The 18,167-nt window shown below is 30.2% G+C and overlaps 8 protein-coding genes across 8 annotated transcripts; 6 read left to right on the top strand and 2 right to left on the bottom strand. All coding sequences in view use genetic code 12, as the record gives it.

Annotated features, from left to right (window-relative positions):
* Nucleotides 1–965: 965 nt before the first annotated feature.
* LSP1 (lipid-binding protein) lies at nucleotides 966–1,886 on the bottom strand (the record flags this gene model as incomplete). The annotated part of the gene is made up of 1 exon (XM_064905738.1): nucleotides 966–1,886. One exon carries the CDS (start codon nucleotides 1,884–1,886, stop codon nucleotides 966–968), a length of 921 nt encoding a protein of 306 aa, XP_064763361.1.
* A 2,112-nt stretch (nucleotides 1,887–3,998) lies between these two features.
* DFJ63DRAFT_58861 (uncharacterized protein) lies at nucleotides 3,999–5,201 on the top strand. Its single transcript, XM_064908982.1, has one exon. It carries the CDS (start codon nucleotides 4,325–4,327, stop codon nucleotides 5,057–5,059), a length of 735 nt encoding a protein of 244 aa, XP_064763360.1. The 5' UTR covers nucleotides 3,999–4,324; the 3' UTR covers nucleotides 5,060–5,201.
* Nucleotides 5,202–5,421: 220 nt separating this feature from the next.
* Nucleotides 5,422–6,132, top strand: DFJ63DRAFT_311351 (ethanol metabolism protein; the record flags this gene model as incomplete). The annotated part of the gene is made up of 1 exon (XM_064905737.1): nucleotides 5,422–6,132. The coding sequence occupies one exon, from the start codon at nucleotides 5,422–5,424 to the stop codon at nucleotides 6,130–6,132; it is 711 nt and encodes a 236-aa protein (XP_064763359.1).
* A 1,120-nt stretch (nucleotides 6,133–7,252) lies between these two features.
* On the top strand, nucleotides 7,253–9,929 carry RTS1 (protein phosphatase 2A regulatory subunit; the record flags this gene model as incomplete). The annotated part of the gene is made up of 4 exons (XM_064907590.1): nucleotides 7,253–7,313; nucleotides 7,392–7,784; nucleotides 7,815–9,328; nucleotides 9,368–9,929. The coding sequence occupies 4 exons, from the start codon at nucleotides 7,253–7,255 to the stop codon at nucleotides 9,857–9,859; spliced, it is 2,460 nt and encodes an 819-aa protein (XP_064763358.1). The 3' UTR covers nucleotides 9,860–9,929.
* A 1,191-nt stretch (nucleotides 9,930–11,120) lies between these two features.
* Nucleotides 11,121–12,936, top strand: IMH3 (IMP dehydrogenase; the record flags this gene model as incomplete). The annotated part of the gene is made up of 2 exons (XM_064904750.1): nucleotides 11,121–11,571; nucleotides 11,822–12,936. 2 exons carry the CDS (start codon nucleotides 11,121–11,123, stop codon nucleotides 12,934–12,936), a joined length of 1,566 nt encoding a protein of 521 aa, XP_064763357.1.
* Nucleotides 12,937–13,079: 143 nt separating this feature from the next.
* On the top strand, nucleotides 13,080–14,012 carry SCP1 (Scp1p). The gene has a single exon (XM_064908983.1). The coding sequence runs from the start codon at nucleotides 13,223–13,225 to the stop codon at nucleotides 13,784–13,786; it is 564 nt and encodes a 187-aa protein (XP_064763356.1). The 5' UTR covers nucleotides 13,080–13,222; the 3' UTR covers nucleotides 13,787–14,012.
* MAK16 (ribosome biosynthesis protein) lies at nucleotides 14,012–15,219 on the top strand. The gene has a single exon (XM_064908973.1). It carries the CDS (start codon nucleotides 14,238–14,240, stop codon nucleotides 15,177–15,179), a length of 942 nt encoding a protein of 313 aa, XP_064763355.1. The 5' UTR covers nucleotides 14,012–14,237; the 3' UTR covers nucleotides 15,180–15,219.
* Nucleotides 15,220–15,260: 41 nt separating this feature from the next.
* DFJ63DRAFT_311345 (VOC family protein) lies at nucleotides 15,261–15,758 on the bottom strand (the record flags this gene model as incomplete). The annotated part of the gene is made up of 1 exon (XM_064905736.1): nucleotides 15,261–15,758. The coding sequence occupies one exon, from the start codon at nucleotides 15,756–15,758 to the stop codon at nucleotides 15,261–15,263; it is 498 nt and encodes a 165-aa protein (XP_064763354.1).
* Nucleotides 15,759–18,167: the final 2,409 nt, after the last annotated feature.

Genomic DNA, 18,167 nt, shown 5'->3' with positions numbered 1-18,167 from the left:
TGGATGGTGTCTTGATGTATTGAAATGGATTGGTAGATAGTTACCTGATGTTATCCTGATCTAATGATGAATGGATATATAATAAAAGAGATGATGGATGGTTAATCAAAGTTGTTGTTGTTGTTTAAAGGTTGTTGTTATGATTTGTGGTGTTTTTCTCTTTTTCTCTGCCTCACTTTAAAAAATCGCAACGGAAAAATATACAGGCGTCCTGCACACAACACAGGGAGAGAAAAAGCGCGTTTTTGTGTGACAATTAATCCGTTCTACAATAAGCTCTGTTAAAGAATGAATAATTGAATTGAACTGAATTTAACCTGAAATTTGGCAGCTTAAAGAATAAATGAATAATGAATAAAAGAATGTATGATGGTGATGAAAAGTTATGAGAATACAATTGGCAGAATCTCGGTAATTGAAGCGATTAATGAGATATAAATGTAACTATGACCGTATGCGGCCAAAAATATAGCCACTTTAAAGATGATGCGTTAATACGTATCACCAAATATTTCAATCCAACATATCCAATTGAATTCTCCACAATATTCTACATCCGAGATGATAATCTCTATGTCACAAATAATATGCATACGAAATAATATTGATTTTTTCATTTTATCACTTCATGTCAGTATTGATATATATAGTATTATATATAGACAATGTTGATGTGAATGATTTTTGATTGATCGATAATACAAGAATTAAAGAATATAAAAAGACAAGACAAGATAACAACCATATAAAGAAAAGTTGATACAACTAATGGTGTAAGTAGATAGTTAAGACAAAAGTATAAAAGTAAAAGTAAAAAGTAAAAATAGTAAAATAACAAAACAAGATATGTTAAAAAATTTGAAATATGAATGAAATGATGATTTTCATCTTTTAAAAAGCGAACTTTTTTTTTAATGGATTAGATAAATGAATAGATATGACATTGGATAAAAAGTCTAACTTACTTAAGCTTTACCTTCTTCAGCCCATTCTTTTTCAGTAACTTCTAAATGTTGAGCTTCATCAGCTAAATCATCAGCATCATATTCATCATCATGAGCAGCAATAGAAAGAGTTGGTCTAACGGCAGCAGAATCAAAAGTCCATGAACCTAAGGCATTTTCAGCATCAACAATGATTTGTTTAGAAGCTTCATAACCATCATAAGCTGGTCTAGTTTCACCTGGAGTAACTGGACTTTCATCTAATAATTCTAATAAAGCTTTACCATAACCAGCAATTAAAGCAATTTTTTCAGAATGTTCTCTAATAGAATCAAATTGATAATTAAAAGCAGTCTTTAATTTTTCTCTAGTAATATTAGATAATTGAGCTTCAGCAACTAATGATTCAGCTTCAGCTCTAACTAATTCTTGTTCTAAAACATTAATTTTTGGAGATTGAGGATCTTTATATTTTAAATAAGCAATTTGATCAGTAATTTTTTGTTTTCTTTCTCTTGATGGTTGAACTGAACCTTCAATATCTCTAATTGATTTTAAAGTGATTCTATATTGATCATATCTATCAATAAATTGATCTTCTAATTCACCAACTTCATAGATTAATACACCTAATTTATCAGTAATATCAGAAATATCATCATCATTACCTTCACCCCATAAACTTAATTGTTTAGCAACATCTTTACGTTCTCTAGCAGTGATTTCAATAGATCTCATTAAATTTTTTTCCATTTTAATTAATTGAGCTAATTTTCTGGATAATTCAGGACCTAAAGCACCGGCAGCAGATTTACGGAAAGAATGAGAGATGGAACCTTTACCAAAGAATCTTGATTTGGTAGAGGATGGAGGAGGAGGTGGGGATTGTAATTGAGAAGCAGTTGGAGCTCTTTGAGATCTTAAGGAGTAAGTTCTATGCATTTTGGATAATTAATAGTTATACAGGAGGAGGGGGGGGGGAGGAGGGGATGGGAGATTTTGAAGTTTTAACTTTTTGTTTTGGAATATAAAAGGGACAAGGTTAATCAATCAATCAAGTAAACAGAATCGAGTTGAATAAGTTATCAATGGCAATTGAAATCGTATTAGATAAGTAACAACTTTAAAAGAACGAAGAAGAAACGACAATTGTTGAAAAGAAAAGGTATTAGAAATTTATAAAATTGGAAAGTGGGAGACAAAGAGGATTCATTGGTGGTGAAAAAAAAGGGGGGAGAAACTCTCAAACAGACGAAATTTTGAAACTCGAAGAAGAAAAAAAAAAAAGGAGACAATACTGAAAAACTCCCACAGTAACGATGTATGAACTATCTCTCTATCTATCTATCTCTCTCCCTATTATTACAGGGGCCATGCCCTATACTATACTAAAACTTATAATTAATTTACTATTATTACTACTAATAGTTTTTTAATTATTAAAATTTCAAATTTTAGGCAGTTTCATCTTCGGTAGTTTTATCGATTTTTAAGGTAATTTTAAAGATTAGAGATATCCCTTTTTTGTAAGGCTGACGGGGAATAATCTCTTGTCTTCTTCTATAGTTTATTTTTTCTTGTATTGTTAATGGTTTATGTGAATGGTTAATAGAGATTTTAATTAAATGTATATTAGTAATAGTAATTGAATAGACACTCTAGATTAATTTTGTCATTGTAATGTATCATCATAATTGATGATAATAGTGATACGATTACTGTGATTGCTCACACTTAATTTTTTAGGGAGAAAAAAAATGAAATTTAGTGGGGAGAGGTCAGCGCAGCTCCGAGTTAGTCAGTGAGATAACGAGAGAAACGACGACGACGAGGGGACACAAGAAGAAACAGGATGACCAACAAACGAACTAACGAACGAGGAACAAGTCGAACAACGACATAAGATGAGCTCGATTACAGCCTAACTACCGAAATAATAATAAAATTAATCCAACGTTACAACCCTAAAAACCTTAATTATATGAAACTAAAAGTTTCCTCACTATTCGACAGAATTCCATCTCATTCAATTCATATCATAACTAGTTAATTATATACATATTCATTCATTAAAAAGATAATGAAATTTTTATTTTTATTTTAGGCATGGCTCCTTCCTAATTAGGAAAGAGTTGAAATTTTCGAATTTTGAATTTTTTGTTCTTCTTTAGTCACCAGCCATCTGTTTTGGTATAAGGTTGAAATAGTATTTATTTAATGACAATAATGGGGTTGGCTTATGTGCAGTAGTTGATTATTAGATTAGTTAATAGACCTTATTCATTTTAGACTAGTACTTACTACTAGTCAACGGTGTGAACTATTTGGTATAGTCAATTTTAGTTTTTTTGTGGGGATATATCAAAATAAATAGATAACACACACAACTCACACATTCCCCATTATTTACTATACTTTTTATGACAAGTAACAACTTGGGATAAGTCACACCCATAAGTAATGATCTGTGACATAATGTTAAGTTATACTTTCTCGTTAAAGATGGTCAATTTCTCGACATTCATTTTTCAATTTTGTGATTGCTTGGAATTAGATAGACCTCGCACAATAAACTCCGGAAAATCATTTATTCTTTTCAATTAAGCAATCTGTCAATTATACTTCATCATCAAAAGGTTAAATTAACAAGTGATGAGAAGTCAATTGACTTAACATAGTTATTCAATCGTTATTAGATTAATTTAAATTGAACATTTTAATCTAGTGGCTACGAAACCAGTTTATCATGTGACCTTTTCAAGATCTGTTAAAGTTAACTGGGTTAAGAGCTACTCCATTGTAAACAATTTTATAGTTTAAATGATCAATTGAGTTTGAGTATAATAAGATTACAGTACAATATTTATATTATTGAAAGAGGAGTACTGAACATAAACAAATAGTAATAACCCATACTTAATAGTCTTTTGACTATTAACTTACACACTTCCCGTTGTTCGCTAAACTGTTCCATTTATCAACTGCTCGCAATTTCTTTCTGATTTAGGACATTTCAAAAAAAGCAATTTTTTTTTATTATTTTTATATAGAGAGAAGAAAAAAAATTATTTGGGCTTTATTTACATTTAACCACAGTAAAGAGAGAGGGAGTGAAAATTTTCACCTTTTACTTCCACCTTATTCATATAAAGATCATCTAAAGTATCGTTAAGATTAATCTGATTCAAGTATATTCATTTACTCCTTGATCTCATTGTCCAACTTTTTCAAATATTCATTTTACCTTAAAATCTGAAAATAAAAATAAAAAAATATAATCCATCCCATACTTAAAGATCTCTTAAGAGTCACACTAGCATAAAATCATCATCATCAAAAACTCATACCCCATATAGTCATACCCTATTCATAGATCTATAATGCCACGAGTATTTCGAAAATATAATGAATTACTTAAGAAATACCCTTTCAGAACCAATATGATCACCACGGGGTTATTCTTTGGATTAGGTGATTTCAGTGCACAAATGTTATTTCCTCATCATCAAATTGAAGAAGAACCTCAATCAGATGGAAGTATCAAGACCATTAAAGTTAGATCTGATTATAATTTTCCAAGAACTTTACGAGCCATGACTTATGGATCAGTGTTTTTCGCTCCAATTAGTGTGTTTTGGCATGCAAAGACTTTACCTCGAATTTTAAACCCTTTCATAAAAAGAGCCACCAGATCAAGAATGATGAATGATGAAAAATTAAAATCAAGATTACATATTTATGATACATTATTCCGATTAACCATTGATCAATTATTTGTCCCTGCTATAATTTGGATCCCCTTATATAATACCGTGATGATAACTTTAGCCATGCATGAAAATCCGTTACAATTAGCCTATGAGAAATTACAAAATAATTGGTGGAATGTGTTGAAAGCAAGTTGGACAGTATGGCCTGGATTCCAATTATTCAATCTTTATTTCATCCCCGTACATTTAAGAATCGTTGCTTCTAATATTTGGTCGATTGGTTGGAATGGATATTTAAGTTTTATTCATAATACGAGTGGTCATGGTAAAGGAAGTGGGAAATTATTGGAAGAGATTGTTGATATTGAAGATGATGAACAAGAAGTCACTATGGTTTATGATTAAACTGTTATGTATATTAATGTATATTAAGAAATTATAGATTTTTTTACGTTTACTTTGATTTAAAATTTTGTAGAGATCTAATTTTTTTGCATTCATATGTGGAGGAGGGGATGGATATCTTATCGCGTACACACAGTAAAAAAAAGAAATCAATATACGTCACAAGAATCATCAAATCAAAATTTCAACAACATTAAAGAATTTTGTTGTTCATTAGTTTACATTGACCTTTTAACTATAGCTCATCACCTTCATACACGACACAGTACACAACCCAACTAATCATGACATATAAATCGTATTTCAAATCATATTTCACCAAATATAACTCTTTAATCGTTAAAAAACCATTATTAACCAATATGATAACGACAGGATTTTTATTTGGAAGTGGAGATATGTTAGCTCAAACTTTATTCAAATCACCTATTAGTAATGTTGATGGTAGTTCTGAATCATTTGATTATTCTCGTTTCTTAAGAGCCGTGGTTTATGGATCAATCATATTTGCTCCAATTGGAGATAAATGGTATAAATTATTAAATAAGATAAAATTCCCAACAAAGGCATTGACAAAGGGGAAAGAAGGACTCAATAAAGAATTACCTCAATTCAAAGAACATGTGCTTCCAATTAAACAAAAACCAAGTGTGAAGGATACCCTATTACGAGTTTCATTTGATCAATTGATATTTGCTCCATTTATAGGAATACCATTATATTATTCGATGATGACAATATTTGAAAATTTAGAATCAACTTTTACAAATACTAGTATTACGACAGATGATTCAATTTTGAATGTTATTATTCATAAAATGAATGAGAATTGGTGGAATACATTACGATCGAATTGGTTAATTTGGCCTATATTCCAATTATTTAATTTTTATCTTATTCCAGTTCAATATCGATTATTAGTGGTTAATAGTTTAAGTATTGGATGGAATTGTTATTTAAGTTATGTATTAAATCGTAAAGATTTATTAATGATACAAGGAGGAGGTGGAGAGGGAGGACCTGGAGGACTGATAATAGAAGCGCTGGTTAATGATGATGGAATGGTTTATTGAAAGTTAGGTTACATATTGCATACATATATATAAAGTACATAGTAAAGTTTGAGGCTATCTATCTCATACTAAGTAAAGTAAAGTTATACTATACAAAGTTAAGTTAAGTTATACTATGTAAAACTGGAAATGACACAAAATTTATTCTCAATTGAAACAGACAGACAAAAAAAAAAGAGGTCAGTCAAAAAAAAAATTGTCGTTTGTTCAATTAACTAATTAAGTAATTGCAAAGTAAGTAAACAATAGATAGCAAAGGGGAGACAGACTAATAAATTTTAATTGTCTGAGTAAATATTTTCACTATAGGATATAATTGTAGTTGATATGACTTACTATATACTAGACAATTGACTATCTTAATTAAGCACTGCTTTATACTTAAATGGTTGGTTCCTTAAATGACAGACAGAAAAAGCATAGTTAAGTCATAAGCCAAAAATAACAAAATCAGACACAAAAAATATATTTATAAACAAAAACAGACAAACAGACAGACAGACAATTCAACAACGAAATTTTTGACTATCAAAAAAAAAAAAAGAATTTAATTTTTTGGTGGTGGTGGATAATTTCAAACCTCTACAAAAAGTGTCCCCATAAAAAACTATTTTTAAAAAAGCCCAATTTTGATCAATTTAATTTGAATTTTGACCTCTAGTTTGAATCAATCAATCAATCTTAGCTAGATATCATATCATCACTTCTCATCCTATACCATAGATCAAGCTATAGCTCAATCTTGCCCTCGCATCACCGCCCCCTCCCTCCTACACTGTTTCCCCCGTTTTGATTGATCAATTATCTCTCAAGTTAACAAGTGGTGTTTTTACTTTTTTTCTGTTTTGCTTGGTTGCCATTTTCTTAACTAAGAGTGTCGGTATATTTTCTTATACCATCGATCTTCTTCTTGTTGTAATCGATCAATTCAATCAATCAATCAATCACTTGATTGATTCATCATCTATTCGCTAATTGATCTACTACCCAACCCGTCAAAAAGACTTTCCGCATTTCAATTCTCCACCATTGTTGCCGCATACACTTTTCTACGTCCATTTGGATTTCAATTATATACCACCTCACCTCACTTCCCCCTTTAATATACCTACACATAAAGATGATGAAAGGTTTTAAAAACAGACTAACAAGAAATAAAAGTCAAAACTCTTCTTCATCAGGTTCAACTCCAGGTTCAACTTCTTCTCCAAGTTCAACCTCCTCCTCCTCCTCCTCAAAAAAATCTTCTGATAAAAAAGTGGATAAAGATAAAGATAAAGATAAATCATCCACGTCATCATCTAATTCATTAAATAAATCCCAATCTCCAAATCAACAAAATAAAAATCCATTATCAGCATCTTCTTCTTCTTCATCTTTAAAATCTTCAAGTCCAAGTCCTTCAAGAAATAATAGTGGTAATTCAGTAAAATCAAATCCATCAAATAATCAAATTACAAACTTACAACAATCAAATTCATCGGGTTCGCCTCATCATTCTCCAAAACAAGCCTATCATGAGTTAAATACTCCTCGGATTCTTGTAAATAATAACAACAATAATAATTCATCATCATCAACTGCATCAAACTCCGATTATGATTTACATCCGTTTGGTATAGTTGGTAATGGTGCTAATGGTTCCAACAATAGTAATGCCAATTCCATTTCAACCACTACAGCTGTAACTACTCCAATTACTCCAACTCCAACTTCGCCTGGCATAACCATTAGTCATAGTAATAGTGGAGGTTCACCACCATCCTTTGAAGGTGGATCATCTATGAGAGCCATTCATAGTCAACAAGGAGCAGCTCAATTACATCCTTATCAATTAAATCCTAATATTTCTTCTCCCAATGCTCGAGAAAATATTGATATTGATTTAATCTTAACTCCAAAGAGACATTCATCATCAAGATTTGAACCCAGTACTAGTGATAAATATCAAGAAATTATGAGATTACCTAATTTTGATGAAGTTTTACCCGAAGATCAAATTCAATTATTTATTCAAAAAATTGATCAATGTAATATAATGTTTGATTTTGGTGATCCAACTTTTGATATTAGAGGTAAAGAAATTAAACGAATTACTTTACAAGAATTGATTTCATTTATTTCAAATAATAGATTTAATTATACTGATGAAATGTATAAACATGTGGTTGGAATGTTTAAAAAGAATTTATTTCGTCCAATCCCACCTCCTGTAAATCCCATTGGTGATATTTATGATCCTGATGAAGATGAACCAGTCAGTGAATTAGCTTGGCCTCATATGCAAGCTATTTATGAATTCTTTTTAAGATTTATTGAATCCCCTGATTTCCAACATCAAATTGCTAAACAATATATTGATCATGATTTTATCTTAAGAATTTTAGAATTATTTGATAGTGAAGATCCAAGAGAAAGAGATTGTTTAAAGACTACATTACATCGTATTTATGGGAAATTTTTAAGTTTAAGAAGTTTTATTAGAAAATCAATTACTAATGTATTTTTACAATTTGTTTATGAAACTGAAAGATTTAATGGAGTGGGAGAATTATTAGAAATTTTAGGATCAATTATTAATGGATTTGCCTTACCTTTAAAAGAAGAACATAAAATCTTTTTAGTAAGAGTTTTAATCCCGTTACATAAAGTTAAAAGTTTATCATTATATCATCCTCAATTAGCTTATTGTGTGGTTCAATTTTTAGAAAAGGATCCATCATTAACTGAAGATGTTATAATGGGATTATTAAGATATTGGCCCAAAATCAATAGTCCAAAGGAAGTTATGTTTTTAAATGAAATTGAAGATATTTTTGAAGTTATGGAACCAAATGAATTTTTAAAGATTCAAATTCCATTATTTGCTCAATTATCAAAATGTATTTCATCTCCTCATTTTCAAGTTAGTGAAAAAGTATTATGTTATTGGTCTAATGAATATTTTTTAACTTTAATTACCGAAAATGCTGAAGTTGTCTTACCTATTATATTTGCATCATTATATGAATTAACAAATTCAACTCAACCTGGTATTGAAAATGGGATAATGCAACAAAAATTATCTGATAATACAGGGGCAACCGTTGATGCTAATGGTAATTTAATTGATAGTGGATTAATTTTACAAGATATTCATCAAGGTATAATCCCTTCTGCTAATAATCCAATTCATCCTCATTTTAATTTATTACAAGTTCATCAATCTATAAATAATAATAATAATAATGGAGAGAATACTGATGAGAATGGATCAAATGCTCATTCTCATCTTGATTTGAATGGTCATGAAATGACGGATGATGAATATTATGATTCATTATCATCACTCCAATCACATCAACAACAACAACCAGGACAACTACAACAACAACAACAGAATGAATTCAATGGATATGAGGATAATATTTTACAACATAATTCCGCCACCTCGAATTGGAATAGAAGTATTCATTCCTTAGCTTATGGAGCTTTAAAAGTATTTATGGATCATAACCCCATCTTATATGATCATTGTACGATATTATATCATCAATCATTACAAGAACAAAAACAACGAGAAATCACACGCAAGGAAGGATGGAAACGAATTGAAGAGTATGTGAAATCCGTTAAAGAGAATAATCATAGATTAGCCCAACAAGCGCAAGCTCAAGCTCAAGCACAATCACAAATCCAACATCCTTCTATGAGGAGAAGTAGTAGTAAAGGGTTCAGCATGATATGATATGATGTGATGTGATTGTAATATAGTATAATGAGATATAATGATGAATGAATGACAGAGAAAGAGATATTTATTTCTTGTTTTTAGTTTTATTTAGTTTAGTGTTGATATGTTTTTCTATTCTTTGCCTTTTCTTTCTTTTCTATCTTTCCTTTCCTTTCCCTTCCCTAGTCCTTCTTTTTTTTATAATTAGTCCGTTTTTTAGTAAAATTATTTATATCGTATATAAATATATATAAATACAATATCTTTCATTTTAAACATTAGTGTAAACCTTTGGATGATTATACCCTTATAATAATCGTTTTACCCGCCATTTGGAATCTTGGACACCACGCACGACCTTTAAACCTAAATTGGAACTATAAAAAAATTTTCAAATATGATAATTACTATTAACTGTAACTATCATTATCAAATCATGATTAGATTAACTAAATAGTATGTATGATCACAAACTATACCATTCATAACAACTATCCTAACGAAGACCATAAGTCAATTCATTATTATTATTATTATTATGTGATGATTTCTTATAGATAGTATATGATGTATATATATTACTAGTATATATACTACATGACAAAATCCAAGAACCGCTACTCTGACATAGATGATTTAATATGTATGATTATTGTTTGATTATGGTTGGGAATGATTGGTTATTATTCATTGATCCATGTTGATTACTAACTTTTAACAATATAGCTTTTAGATTTATTGTGTAATTGTAATTGTATTTGTATTTGTAAATTTTGTATAGTTATATGGTGTGAATGGATATCCCGATGGAAAGTGTACTAAAAGACATACATAATTTATGAGGAGACAGACCGCGGATTATCCGATTGGGATTACTAACTAAGTAACTAATTGTATCATACGTGTTTGTTTACTTACAGTATATGACAGTGTATGATATGATAATATGATAGTACAGATTGATACTGTTAAATTGTCTGTCTGTCTGTCTGACTGTCTGTTATCAAAGTGTCTGGTAATGTCTGACTGAACTTATAATTGTCAGTGTCACCAAAACAGAAGTCAAAAATAAAAATCAAAGCAGACAGACAAAAAAATTTTTTTTTACGATGAGAAATTGAAAAAAAAATTGTCATTACTAAGAACGATATAAATAACAACCAATGTCTTTATAAAAATTTATTTATTTTCATTTTAAATCTTCTTTTTCTTTTTTTGGCAAAGCTTGCCCCTTTTAATCCCCATAACATATAAATCACATATCTAACTAACTATAATGGTTCTTGACGCTTCTATTGCTTCCTCCTACTTGAAGGATTACCCAAAAAGAGATGGTTTATCAGTTAAACAATTGATCGATTCTGCTAATTTTGGTGGATTAACTTATAATGATTTCTTAGTTTTACCTGGTTTAATCAATTTCCCTTCTAGTGCTGTCAGTTTAGAATGTAAATTAACTAAAGATATTACTATTAATGCTCCATTTGTTTCATCTCCAATGGATACTGTTACTGAAGAAAATATGGCTATTCATATGGCTTTATTAGGTGGTATTGGTATTATTCATCATAATTGTACTGCTGAAGAACAAGCTGATATGGTTAGAAAAGTTAAAAAATACGAAAATGGTTTCATTAGTGATCCGGTTGTTATTGCTCCAAACACCACTGTTGGTGAAGTTAAAAAAATGAAAGAAACTTTAGGTTTTACTTCATTCCCTGTTACTGGTATGTTCCCTTTCTTTTTATTCACTTGATGTCAGATCATTCCCATGATACATTCTACTCTGTCACTTTTACTTGATGATCAATCACAATTATTAACTTTCGTTCTACCGAATATTACATCAAACGATGTTGAGGATAATTTAATTTACTGAATCTTTTTATTTTTACTTCTTAATATCATGGGAATCAATCATCATCAATGATTTTTTATCTTTTAAAATAACTCTTATACTAACTTCATGTTATCTAGAAAATGGTAAAGTTGGTGGAAAATTAGTGGGGATCATTACTTCAAGAGATGTTCAATTCCATGAAGATAATGATTCTCAAGTTTCTGAAGTTATGACTACAGAATTAATCGTTGGTAAAGAAGGTATTACTTTAACTGAAGGTAATGAATTATTAAGAACTTCTAAAAAAGGTAAATTACCAATTGTTGATACCAATTACAATTTAATCTCTTTAATTTCCAGAACTGATTTACAAAAAAATCAAAATTATCCAAATGCTTCAAAATCTTTCCATTCAAAACAATTATTATGTGGTGCTGCCATTGGTACTCTTGTAGCTGATAGAGAAAGATTAACTAAATTAGTTGAAGCTGGTTTAGATGTGGTTGTTTTAGATTCTTCAAATGGTTCATCTGTTTTCCAATTAGATATGATTAAATGGATCAAATCTACTTATCCAAGTTTACAAATCATTGCTGGTAATGTCGTTACTAGAGAACAAGCTGCTCTTTTAATTGAAGCTGGTGCTGATGCTTTAAGAATTGGTATGGGTTCAGGTTCCATTTGTATTACTCAAGAAGTTATGGCTTGTGGTAGACCTCAAGGTACTGCTGTTTATAACGTTACTGAATTTGCTAATAGATTTGGTATTCCATGTATTGCTGATGGTGGTATTGGTAACATTGGTCATATCACCAAAGCTTTAGCTTTAGGTGCTTCAACTGTTATGATGGGTGGTTTATTAGCTGGTACTGCTGAAACTCCAGGTGATTACTTTTATAGAGATGGTAAAAGATTAAAAACTTATAGAGGTATGGGTTCAATCGATGCTATGCAACAAACTTCAACTAATGCTAATGCATCAACTTCAAGATATTTCTCTGAATCTGATCAAGTTTTAGTGGCTCAAGGTGTTTCTGGTTCAGTGGTTGATAAAGGTTCTATTATTAAATTCGTTCCATATTTATATAATGGTTTACAACATTCTTTACAAGATATTGGTATTAAATCAATCCAAGAATTAAGATCTAAAGTTGATAGTGAAGAAGTTAGATTTGAATTCAGAACTGCTTCAGCTCAATTCGAAGGTGGTGTTCATGGTTTACACTCTTATGAAAAGAGATTACACAATTAAACGTGATATCCCCTTTATCTCCCTTATAGTATATTATATATAGTGTTGACAAATTCATGTTTTGTTGACTTTTGTTTGTTCTTTTTAGTTTTATACAATTCATTCATAATAATAAAATAGTTAAAAATTGTAAATTATGAGTTTTTTTTGTAGTGAAGGCGAAACTTTATGCGGAAAAATTTAAAAGAGGGCTATCACAGGAGATTTTATATACTTTATACTAATAATAATATCATCCATTACAACAGCAACATCTACAATCAGCAACAGAAGAACAGACATCAATATGAGTGATATCAATTTCAATCGACATCATCAACCTACGAAATTAGATCAAAATGCAAACACAAACCTTGATCAAGATGTCAATAAATCAAGACTTGATAAATATCATCAACGTCAAAATGAAATTAAAACATATTTAAAAGATGTCTTAACTCCCCACTTCCCACAACTATTCATTAATAAATTCGGTCAAACTGATTTGAATACGATTGATCTTATGGAGATTTTGAAAGATGGTGATATCTTATGTAAATTAGGATCATTAATCTCGAATCCAGCTAATCCATGTTCCAAATTTAAGAATTCCAAAATTGCATTCATTCAAATGGAAAACATATCATTCTTCCTCGCATTATGTCAATTGATTCATCTTAAACATGATGAAATCTTTCAAACGGTCGATCTTTACGAATCAAAAGATCCATTCCAAGTCATAGTCACATTAATGTCATTCTCAAGATTAGCCAATGATATCAACCCCGGCATTTTCACCTATGTCATAGGTCCAAAACCCATTAAAGTAAAACCTTCTGTCCCTGTTAAACCTTATAAATTACGATCTTAGGTATGTCAACTTCCTAATTGGTTATAGTCTAGATATTCTATATATAGTTTAGTATTAGATCATATTACAACGATTACATAATCTGTTAGTCATCAGAAAATCTGAGTTTTTTATGTACAGGAATATTTATAATTTTTTTTTAGAGATGAGTAAAATCATAAATTTTTTTTTCAAGCTTAAATGGTATGGATTAAAACTATTTATAAACAGTTAAAGAAGTTACTTTTCAAAGGTTTTAAAGTCGGTGTTCTAGATATATACTGGTTCATAAAAGAAATAGAAGACCTATAACTAAGTTTCATCTGATTTTTTAGTTCATCTCGTTATCATTTCTCATAGATATCATATAATTTGCATACACATACATACTACATTCATTTCTACATTTCATTCATTTAAATTCATATTTATTTATTAATTTTTCATTTACACATACACATTCATTCACATCATGTCTGACGAAGTTATTTGGCAAGTGATAAACCATCAATTCTGTGCTTTCAAATTGAAAACTGATAAAGGGCAAAATTTCTGTCGTAATGAATATAATGTAAGTGGGTTATGTACCAGACAATCATGTCCATTAGCTAATGCTCGATATGCTACGGTTAAAAACATTGGAGGGAAATTATATCTTTATATGAAGACTGCTGAACGTGCTCATATGCCTTCGAGAATGTGGGAAAGAATAAGATTATCTAAAAATTATAATAAAGCTTTAGGACAAATTGATAATTATTTACAATATTGGCAAAAGTTTTTAATTCATAAATGTAAACAAAGATTAACAAGATTAACTCAAGTAGCCATTACAGAAAGAAGATTGGCTTTAAGAGATGAAGAAAGACATTATGTCGGTGTCAAACATAAAGTTAAAAGAAGAGAAGAAAATCGTGAACGTAAAGCTTTAGCAGCTGCAAAGATTGAAAAAGCAATTGAAAAGGAATTATTAGATAGATTAAAGAGTGGAGCTTATGGTGATAAACCATTGAATGTTGATGAAAATATTTGGAAGAAAGTATTGGGCAAAGTTGATGAAGTTGAACAAGAGGAAGAATTTGATGAAGAAGATGATTTCGAATTAGAAAGTGGAGATGAAAATGAAGAAGAAGATGAATCTGATGTTGGTGAAGTTGAATATGTTGAAGATGATGGTGATGATGATTTAGTTGATTTAGAAGATTTAGAAAGATGGTTAGATGATTCTTCTGATGATGGAAATAATGATGATTCTGAAGACGAAGACGATGATGACTCTGATGATGATGAAGAAAGTGGTAAGAAACGTAAATCAACTTCAGCTACTGATAAGAATAAGAAGAAAAGAAGAGCAAGAGTTGAAATCGAATATGAAGAAGAACCAGATCAACTTCAAACTAATATCGCTATATAGACTAATCCTCACCTCTCTCATACTTGTATATTAGTAACAAAAAGCATAATATAGGCATTGCATTTATTTTTTATCTATTTCTCATATGTACTTTGATATTTCAATAAGATTTTCATCAGGATCACGAATATAAACACTTTCAATCTTTCCATTAGCACCACTTCTCTCCACTGGTCCAATTTCAATTGGTACTTCCAATTGGTTCAAATGATCAATGACACCTTTAATTCCCACCACACTTGAATTGGCATCATCCAAAAGAAAACATAAGTCGGCTGTACCATTCAAAGGATTCTTAGCATGAGGCTTGAAAGGACTGTCTAAAGCATGTAAGTTTAATTTCATAACACCGAATTTCAAAGCATATCTAGTAATGGTGGGATCAACGGGAGAAACAAAGGTTTGAGATTCCATACCTAAAATCGATTCGTAAAACTTTATCGTTTTAGGAATCGATTTAACAGTTAATACGAGATGGTCTAGACTTTTGATTTTTAACATATTGAAATAGACTTGGGGCTGTGTTGGATGTGTTGATAAAATATGAATTGAATGTAATTGTAAGCAACCTTTTTTCATATGATCTTTCTTCTCGCTATTCGTTTCTTGTCGCAAATGGCGTCTATATTCATTTTGTGGTTTCGTCGTTTTTTTGCGACTAAAATTGGAACTGGTATTAATCCATATTGAATGATTCAAGATCAAACTATTCAACAAGCCAAAACCTCAAGCATTAAGAGTAAAATAGTGGGGATGTATTAGATAAACATTTCATTTATTCGCTTTTTATGTAGACATTTTTATTTCTATAAGGACTATAAACTTCAAGCATCCTTCTCTCCACAAGATAAATCACAATCAGAGGCATTCAAAATTTAAATATCATGGTGGTTGTAGTCTTGATCCATCAATTATGAGAATTAGAACATCTAGATTAGATTCTTACCTGTAACGGGTGATGAGGCACATATTCATATTAATAATCATATCTCCTAACTTCAGCAAATCCTCTAACATAATCATATAGACGAGGAATAGTGAATCCTATCAATATGATTAACATCCAAGTGATAACAATATGTAAAACCAATTCTATAGTCTCCGCCATTTCAACTCTTGAATCGTAATCACTTAAACTTGAAGTAAGTTGTTGACTCTCTAACATTCTGCATGTCTCTGTAGTTAGATAAGTCAATGAACTACCATTGGTGATAATTGTCTGGTTTTATGGTACTGAATTGAACTCATATCGTGCTAACTTTAATACCCATGACTGTTGAATCAGAACATTGAAGTAGAACTATAAATCGGCTGTAATATGTAAGGAGGTCTCAGGTTGAAGTTTGAAGGAGTCATTTAAGGAATGCAAGCTTATTTTCATGACTCAAGATTTCGAAGGGTAATCTTGTCGTTGTTGGATCATACAAATTGATTGTTAAAACCTTCATAAGCTTGACGGTCTACACGATATGATCTTGGATTTCTATTTTTAACATGTTGCATTGGTAGAGTTTGGGCTGTGTTTAAAAGATTTTCTTGAAAAGAAGTGGGAATTGAATTTGATTAGGTTTAAGTTAAACTACACATTAAATTGTAAACAGCTCTTTTGAGATATTCAAATCTATCATAAATTATCATTTTGTGAAATTGTCGTTTTTTTGAGGGGAAAGTAAAATATAATTATTTTTGCGAACTAAAATTAGAAAGATTCATCAAATGAATGATTCAAAACATAAACATAATCACAATCACAAACATAAACATGCCAAAAGTTGAAGTTGAACCTTTAACTTCAATTCAGGGGTTAAAATATTATGAAAAGGTGAATAAACGGTGAGGTGGGGTGGAGCCAACCTTAAATTTTGACTTTATATTGAATTATTTTTCAGGAAATATGATATCGGAGTCCAAAAATGTTGAGTTTTACGGATCAATTCAATCCTTTTCTAATCTTATAACGATAAACAATGTGGTACCATACACATATCCTCCCCTCTTGAAAGATAGGGTTCTGTCTTTACGCGTATATGTATGAATAACTTAAACGGTAGGTGTAGAAGATGACAGTAAATGGATAAATGGATTGAAAGATGACTTAAAAAATAAAGGGATAGAAAAAGTTTCTTGACCTGAAGGTGTGTGTCAAAGGAATATTCGATAATTTTTCTTAATCAAGTATCAATGCCTTTCAAAAACTACACATTTTATAGTAAATGTTATAAAATACTTGATTGATTTTACTTCTAGGTTGTGGCTTTTGTAAAATTTAATTAACAACCGCAGATCGGATAATTTACCGTATACACTAATTACATAAAAAATAAGTTCAATAGTGTATAATTATAAAATCAGGTCATGAACGGATAGCGAGTTGAATATTTTAAAAAAGAAAAAGGTAAGGGGTAGTCCGTTCATACCAAGAAAGTAGATATAAAATAAACTTATTAAGGAAATATGGAACCAAGAACAATATAACAGGTATAAAAATAAAAATAAATCATAAATAATAATAAGTGAAGTGAAGGATAAAATTTACGTAGTCGTAGTAAAAATAATAATATGGAGAATCCACTTAATAATCGTACAACATAGGATCAACCTTTTAACTTTAAACATTGTAGTTGCCTAACATCTAGCCAAGAATAAGCAATGATGATAAATGATTATATGTTAACCTTAATCTATAAACGGAGACGGACACGGAAACCGTGGGAGATGTTCATGTTCATGTTCATAGGGAAGAGGCAGTGCGCGTATTTATTGATAATTATCCTTTAAATGGTAATGAGAGAATAGGATGCTAAAAATACATTTCCTGGTTTGAAACAAGGATCGAAAGATTGATGATCATATCTGTAGTAGTTTATGACAAAGTCTTAAGATGAATAAAGGAAAGAAGACTATGTAAAAAGAATGAAAGGAAAGACTTGTAAGGCATGATCAATCAATCAATCAGCTAGAGATAAACAATCTTTTAGGATAGTTTTA

This window comes from Scheffersomyces coipomensis (assembly GCF_036884675.1).
Source record: "Scheffersomyces coipomensis strain NRRL Y-17651 chromosome Unknown DFJ63scaffold_2, whole genome shotgun sequence".
NCBI lineage: Eukaryota > Fungi > Ascomycota > Pichiomycetes > Serinales > Debaryomycetaceae > Scheffersomyces > Scheffersomyces coipomensis.
Note: the sequence above shows the minus strand (reverse complement) of the source record. Positions and strands in the feature narration are given on the sequence as shown.